General features: G+C 39.1%; 1 protein-coding gene across 1 annotated transcript; it reads right to left on the minus strand.

Annotated features, from left to right (window-relative positions):
* Positions 1-1,874: 1,874 nt before the first annotated feature.
* On the minus strand, positions 1,875-7,257 carry LOC120859476 (placental prolactin-related protein 3-like; the record flags this gene model as incomplete). Its single annotated transcript, XM_040235571.1, has 4 exons — positions 1,875-2,263; positions 2,888-3,067; positions 4,807-4,914; positions 7,076-7,257. Coding segments are annotated over 4 exons (659 nt in total), but the record flags the coding sequence as incomplete, so codon positions are not given.
* Between the last annotated feature and the right edge of the window lie 612 nt (positions 7,258-7,869).

A 7,869-nucleotide genomic window follows, 5' to 3' on the forward strand; every position in this document is an offset into this window, starting at 1 on the left:
TTAGGATATTAAAAATGCATATATATTTGGGTCCTTAAAAATAAAGTGTTCTCACAGCATTTCATCCTTCATTACCCAAGTCCTAGACTCACTTTCCCTTTGCTGCATTTCCTTCCTTTTGTCTTTCACTTCCTTTACTCTTATTCATCCCCTTTCCCTTCTACCTTTGATTTCCCATTTTCTGTTTAAGAGGAATTACTGCTAAAGCCCTAAAGATGCTGCTACACCAGCCCAGTAACATCACTGACTTCTTAGGAGAGCCAGTCAAGAGATTGGCCCTCATCCCAGGTTGTTTGGAGGCTGTTGGACAAGCTGAGCATCCCTAATCCAGTCACATTGCTCCAGACTCAGTAGAGACTCAGTCGATTTGGAGGGTTTTATAATTCGGGAATGACTAGGGCATGTTTGTAAGGCAAAATAATTAATGACTAGGATAGTTACTCTAAAAGGAAGAGAGAATGGCATCTCACTTCTCAGATAAATGTGTTTTTAAATCCTGTTTTCTGATCTCCTCGGTGTCTATGTGACCAGTTTGTCAATTGTCCAGAATCCACAGTGGTGGACAGATGCAAACCAGTATTTCTGCCATTCAGTTGTTCAGAGCTTTTATGATACATGGGTTTCCTGTGGGTCAGCTAGTAGGCAGCTGACTGGGGGCTGCTTAATATTCTCCAGATGGTGCTTGCAGAGTGAGGGAAACAGAGAGGCTCTGGTGACTATTGCAGGTGGGGAGCTATGGGTTCAAGAACATTTCCCCTGAGTAAAAAGAAAATTATGAATTTGGGTATCCCCAACTTGTGAAAGTCCTGAAAATCACCAGGATACCCTACAAGAGAAACACTTGTCACTCAGGGGTAATTTCAGATCAGTCCATCTGGACCAAGAGAAGGCTACAACAGCACCATGTAAGTCAGTGATGTCAGAACTTTCCCATCTCGTTACCATCAACCCTGTTCCAACATGGCCCAAGGAATGAAGATCCAGAGAGGGAGAGAGAAGGAAATTTGCAGAAATGGACACATGTGCACTTCCTGGTAGGTCCCCTGGGCCTCAGCAGGGGAGAGGGAAACATTGAATAGGCTGAATATGAGATGGAGCTGACACTTGACTCATCTGGACTTGTGAAACCCAGAGTGATGGAATGCGTGGAATGGGTGCAAGGTGATGCAGGAGATGAGGATGCAGTGGAGTGTGGGTGATGACAGCCCCTGGAGGAGGATGAGCCAGATCACCTTTGTATCTGCTATGGTCTCAGCCTTTGTGTCCCCCAGAAATTTCGTATGATGAAATCCTTATTCCCATGCTTATGGTATCCATAGGTGGTGCCTTTGTGAGGTGATGGAGTTATAAGGATGGAGCCTCCTCAATGAAATGAGAGCTTTTATATATAGGAGACACACAGAGCTCCCAAGCCCTCCCCCGTGTGAGGATACAGTAAGAAGTGTGTGACCAGAGAGGACTCTGCATGACCACGCTGTGGAAATCCATTTCTGTTGTTTTTAAGCCTGTGGTATTTTGTTTTAGCAACCCAGAAGGACTAAGACAACATCCTAACAATCTTTAGACAGTTCAGTATACCTCATGCTATTTATATGAAGTTGTAAAGCATTTGTATTGTATGGTGTAACACTGTGATAGTTGGTTGACTGGTCATGGCTGGGTTTCATAAAAATTCTGAGAATTCAGTCTTCTTGGTAGCATGACCAGAACCATGAACAATTATCTAATACTTTGATTCTAATAAGTTGACCCAGAATAATTTGCTGTGATTCTTATGTAATATCTTAACGGTTTTCTTTGTAATGCCAGCTTCTGCTATTTGTGACTAATTTTAATAGGAGCTTCATTCTCTCAATGTAGGGGTGGATTTTCTTTTGATTTTCTATTAAATGAAGATAAAAAATGTTAAGAAATTACCCTCTTAGATTTTGACATCTCTACAGAGTCTGTGTTTATTTTTTTAAGAGGAGAACAATTTCACAGAGCATGCACTAAAAAGCTATAAATTTTAAAGAAGCTTGCTATGGGATAGATCATTATAACCACCTCAGAGATGGATTCGATGGATGTGGGTTTAGCACGAGTTGTTGGTTCGGCACAACAGGATCTCGGTATAAATGTCAACTTTCTGTGAATCCCTCTGCAGGCACTTGAACAGTTTATAAAATGCAGAATGACGAATATCTTCATCGCTGGACACCAGGGATGGGAGTTCTGACCAGAATATGCGATCCTCAGTCAGCCGCCTTACTGGAAAAATAATCTGAATACCCAAAAGATAATGACTTCTTATGTGTTTTATTAGTATTTGCTTTTTTTTTTTCTTTGTTTCTAATTATCACAATAAGATTCGGGGAAGACATACGAATATAAACTCTCTGGATATGGATTTCGGAGCCAGTCTATGAGAAAACTAAGAGAAATCTAAAATTTAGAAACATAACTCAAGTTTAGTTTTAATTTTCTCTTTTTTTCCTTCCCACTCTCATTCTTTGATTAACAGAGAAAGAAGACAAGTGGAATTTCAATAGCAGATATCCTGGGTTACTTTGAAGAAAATGCTCATCTTGGAAATTCTGTTCTCTAGTTCTCTTACTCTTGAAAATATTTCAACCACCGGTGCCCAAGAAGAGGCAAGCTTTTGGCGGAATTGTGTGCAATGCAGGGAAGGCTGCACATGTAAAAATTGCAGTGAAATTCTGATTCTTTACAGTATAGTCTACCACTATGAATGACTTGGCTCCTGGTTTATATAGCAGCAGTCTAGCATATAGAAGTCATGAATCTTTTTCTTACAAAATGAGATATTTCCAAACACCTTACTCATTACAAAGGTCACCTCTTTCATTCATGAACAAAGCAAGAAAGCCCTTTGCAGGACACTCACGTGGCTGAATTGCCTCTCTATGAATGCTTGAAGTTCTTGTACTTTTTTCATATTCTCTCTGGCATTTGATAGGATAGTATGTGAGACTTCTTTCATAATCCGCTGCTCTGTGAGTAGATGATTCAGAGGTCTATTCCAGGAGTACAGTAATACAAGTATAAACTGACCAAGGTCTTCATTCTAAGCAACCGGAAGAAATGGTCTCATTAAAATAATCATAATTCAGTGGTTTTGGTAACATGTGATCTTTGCTCAGAGCAGCTGACCTAAAAAACTTTTGTTTTTTTCTATGTGTATGCAGAGATATTTGAAGGTAGTAAGAGTTGCAAAACTATAAACTGTAAGCTATTAGTTCACAGTTTGCTGAATTATTAAAAATTTAGGTTATGTTAGGAACTAATTCTTCTGATGCATTCTAATTTATAACATGAAGAATTTTGTTCTTTCCTCTGAAATTCTACGACCACTCAGTGAATTCTTTTATGTTGTGTATTTTCGTGAGAGAAATCTAAGTATTTTTTTGCAAGTCAGTATGTGCCTGCAGTGCCTAACCCAGGAAAGAGGGATTCCGCCTGTGCCCACATCATTGACACCCAGTGATTCATTCATATTAATGACTCAGACGAGTCATTCGTATTGATTTTTGATAGGTAATTTTTTATGATATTACAACAAAGAGACAAGGAAGAAGATATAACATTCCTAAACAGGCTTCTCTCCTCAGCTGATCCCAACACCAGCCCCCTGCTGATATCAGAAGTGTCCGTTTTGTTGACATGTGTCCAAGCAGAAAATGGCACAGCATTGTCTTTAGTAACAGCATCAGTGGGATTCACAATGGAGGGTTTCCCCCCTAGTTCACTACTATTACCAGAATTCAGCATGAAAATCCCAGGGGCTGAAGATCTCTAGTTAATATGCTTGATTTCTTTACAACCATGAACTGTTTTAGTGGTTAAGAACAAAGAACTGAGTAGGATTAAATATAGTAATGCACATAAAGTGCTGAGTAAAATGTGAGGCCATGTAGTAACTCTCAATAAACTTTAAATTTAAGCTTATTAAAAAACCCCTCCTCTTCTTCCTCTTTGACCTTTTCCTTTCCTTGATTATCTTCATTATTAATGAGCTTAACAGTGGAAAATAATGCTGGTATCATTAAGAAAGTTGTAGAGAGAGAAGACAGTATTTTAAGGGGGGGATGCATGTGAAAATATTTTAAATAATGTTAGGACGAAGGATAATGCAGAAAATCAGAAAAAAAGAGATTATAACTGTGAAAATTTGGAGCTTCCATAAATGATTGAGGCTTGATATGTAAACAGTGTTGTCCTCAGAAAAGAGGCAATTGTTATGGCTATGAGAAGCAAAGCAATGTTTATAGGCTGTTGTGGAAGAGACTTACAAATTAAGAACAACAGGTGACAGAAGAGTCATTGAGAATGACAAATGAAGGAGGTGTCAGAGAAGTAGAAGCAGAGAGAGCCTTGAAAGGCAGACGCGGTGGCTCGGGTGGTGTGGTATAGGACTCCCACTTAGGAGTCAGTAGTAACAGGGAGTACTCAAAACTGGGGTGTGTTTCTTACATATTCATGAATTTTTCAGTCTTATATTTTACACATGGTAGTTACCATTCATTTCTGTTTTCATACAGAATAGTGTCTAATGCATTGGTTGAACTAAACTTGTCTGCATGGACATTTTATAGATCCGTTATTTATTTTGCTACTGCAGATCTTTAGTCATCCCTTGATTTTGCTCATGCTTCATCAAATGCACAATATAATTTCTTTTAAATTTCTTACCATTCCTCCACCTTTTCCTGCATGTACCTTTACCATTACCTCTAATAATCTGAAGCCTGGTAACCTACATACTGTTTCATTTGATCTGGTGAAAAATCCAGGTGAAAGACTCACGGTCAACTTGAGGGCGTTTTCTCTTTCTTCAGGAGTAGGGATGATATCAGTATGGCAGCTGTAGGGCACATCGATATAGTACGGTTTGCCCCGGACATATTTTTCATGCTGAAAGTGATCAGGCAATTAGTTAGGGTTGCTGGGCATTCAGTAGATGAACCCATTACAGGAACATTAACATGTTTGACATTCATGCAATTTTTTTAACAGGGAGCAACACAAAATTTGAAAGTCATTCTTTTCCTATTTTTCTATACATTGTCTCTATAAAAATGATTTTACATATAACTTTTCTAACTTTTCCTTTCACTATTTTATTATTCTCTTTTCTTTTTATTTTTTAGTATTTCCCAGGGGACGTAGTGGTAAAGAACATTCCTGCCAATGCAAGACATATAAGAAGACTCAGGTTTGATCCCTAGGTGAGGAGCATCCCTTGCAAGAGGGTACAGCAGCATACTCCAGTATTCTTGCCTGGTGAATCCTATGGACAGAGAAGCCCCTTGGGCTACAGTCAGTAGGGTTGCAAAGAGTTGGACACAACTGAAGTGAATTAGAGTGCATGCATGCATCTATATTTAACCATTTAATCTCTTGTTTACTGTGGGTTAAAGCCAATATATTCCCTTACAAAGAGTTATACAGTTATGACTTTTAATTTTCTCTGAATCCACACACCAAAAACCTTAGTGTTCTTCCCAGGTGCAGAGTACAGTGTTGTTTATGGTGGCAAAATGGTATGTCATAAAAACATGGCAAAAAGTTATAGGAAATACTAAACAATGGACTGAGAATAAAAAAAGTAGAAAAATCTAGCTAACACATTGATAGAGAAAAACTAATCTGTAGCGAAAGCTATGAACATTTAAAGAGATAACTTGGAAGAGTTGCAAAAAAACTGGACAGTCAAAAATGGAAGATGAAGCAAAACTAGTGAGTAAAAGAACTACGTGAATTTAATAGAACCCTTTAGCACCGCTTTTTATTAGCTGTCTGCTCTACTGTGTGCTCTTTGATTGACCTAAAAGAATTAACATACAACTTTCAAATACCTTCATCAGAATGAGAATAATTGTTTCCAATTAAACACTCCTTCTATTGTAGCTCAAAAACTATTCACTGCAAATCTTAAAACAATAATTTGTAGGATTAAAAAAACTACCAATATTTGTTTTTGTGAATGGATTTCAGCTTTGTTTAACGTGTTCCGTCCACTCAGTTCACTGCAGAGCAGTTCTCATTTATTGGCTATTTACTCTGAGTCTGGAGAAGAAAGCCCAGAGAGACATTGAAGGACAAGAAAATCAACATGCTTCCCTTTCCCCAGTCCCACCTTAAAGTGCTTTATGTCAGGTAGTATTGTGGACTGAATCTCTGTTCTTCAAATTCATGTGTTTGAGCCCTAACTGCCAAAGTACTGTGTTTTGAAATGGGTTCCAACATTTTGAGATCCCCTAGACTGTAGCCCACCAGACTCCTCTGTCCATGGGATTACTCAGGCAAGAATCCTGGAGTGGCTTGCCATTTCCTTCTCCAGGGAATCTTCCAGACCCAGGGATAGAACCTGTCTCTCACATTGCAGGCAGATTCTCTTCCATCCGAGCCAACAGTGAAGCCCATTAAGGCTAAATGAGCTCTTAAGGTGGAACACTCATCCAATACGTTTAGTGTCTTCATGAAGCGAAACACCAGAGAATTCTCTCTGTGTCTCTGTGTCTTTTATTCTCTCTCTCTTCCCCACCCATCACCCTGTGTGAGGATGCATGGGGAATCCAGCCTGGGAAGAAATAATTCTTACCAGAATTTCACCTTGCTGGCACCCTTATCTGGGACTTCTAGCCCCCAGAACTTTGAGAATTATTTCTGTTGTTTATTCCACTGTTAAAATAAATTTCTATTGTTATTTCCACTGAGTCTATTGTGTTCTTTTATGGCATTCTTGGCTGACAAATACAAAATCATTTATTTTTGGAAATTTACAAAGAAAATGAATGAAAGGAAATTGAAAAAGTTATTGCACTTCTTAGGAATCTTTGAGATTTCACAAAACTGATCCTTTCTTTGATTTCCACATCTTAGGAGCCAATGGTCTCTTTGACCTAGAGTCTGTGTTATATGAAGTTTGGCTAATGCAGCCTTCTAGTTGAAAGGACAGTATAGCTGTCTCTTACGTGAAGGTTCCATTTGGGAGCCTGGCCAGCTACAGTCCATGGGGTTGCAAGAATCAGACACGATTTAGCAATGAAACCAGCATCACTACAGTACTTACAAACTGATTGAACATTATGTTGGAATGGTTAGCGATATCACGGGACAGCATGGTGGCATTGAGAAACAGGTTTCTAAGTGATTCCAGGTGGATGTCAAACACGTCAGGACAGCTGATCAGGCATGTTTTGCCTTGGCACAGGAGCAGATTAGACATGACCAGCAGCAGCAGCAGGAAGGACCCTATTTACATAAAAACATGAGCCATTCTGAGATAATCTAGTCATCTGAGATTGTCAAATCCATCCTGAGGTGGGAAGCCTTCTCTTTCCCTGTTCCTCTGAGCAGCAGTGGTGCTGTAGTAGCCGGGATGGGGAAGAAGGAGGGCCTTCTGCGTAAATTTACATGGATGATGATATTTGCACAAATAGATAGTTGGAAAAGTAGGATACTCCCTGTAATTTTGTATTGCTGCCAGAAGTAATTCTGTGCTCTGCAAACATTTGGAACTTAATTCTGAGCCAGAGTGTTTAGGCCATTCTTTTAAGACAGTTTAATGTTGGGACTCTGCAGACTCTGGCAGCAAGGCCCTCTAGGAGTTTCTAATTTTTTCACTCTACATTGACTAATGCTTGAATTTTAGACACTGAAATGACAAGAAAAGTTCAGTTAATCTGTGTGGTTTACCATCACCCTGGGGTAAGAGGAAACACATGACTGACTGATCGCTACTATTGACTAAAAAGAGAATACTAAGAGAAAAAAGATACTGTACTTTGGATCTGCTGACTCACCTTAGTAACCCCATGCATGTCTTTGATACTTTCCCAAAAGCTTTAGAACATCTTAAAATTT

Source organism: Oryx dammah, unplaced genomic scaffold (assembly GCF_014754425.2).
Source record: "Oryx dammah isolate SB20612 unplaced genomic scaffold, SCBI_Odam_1.1 HiC_scaffold_1186, whole genome shotgun sequence".
Taxonomy (NCBI): Eukaryota; Metazoa; Chordata; class Mammalia; order Artiodactyla; family Bovidae; genus Oryx; species Oryx dammah.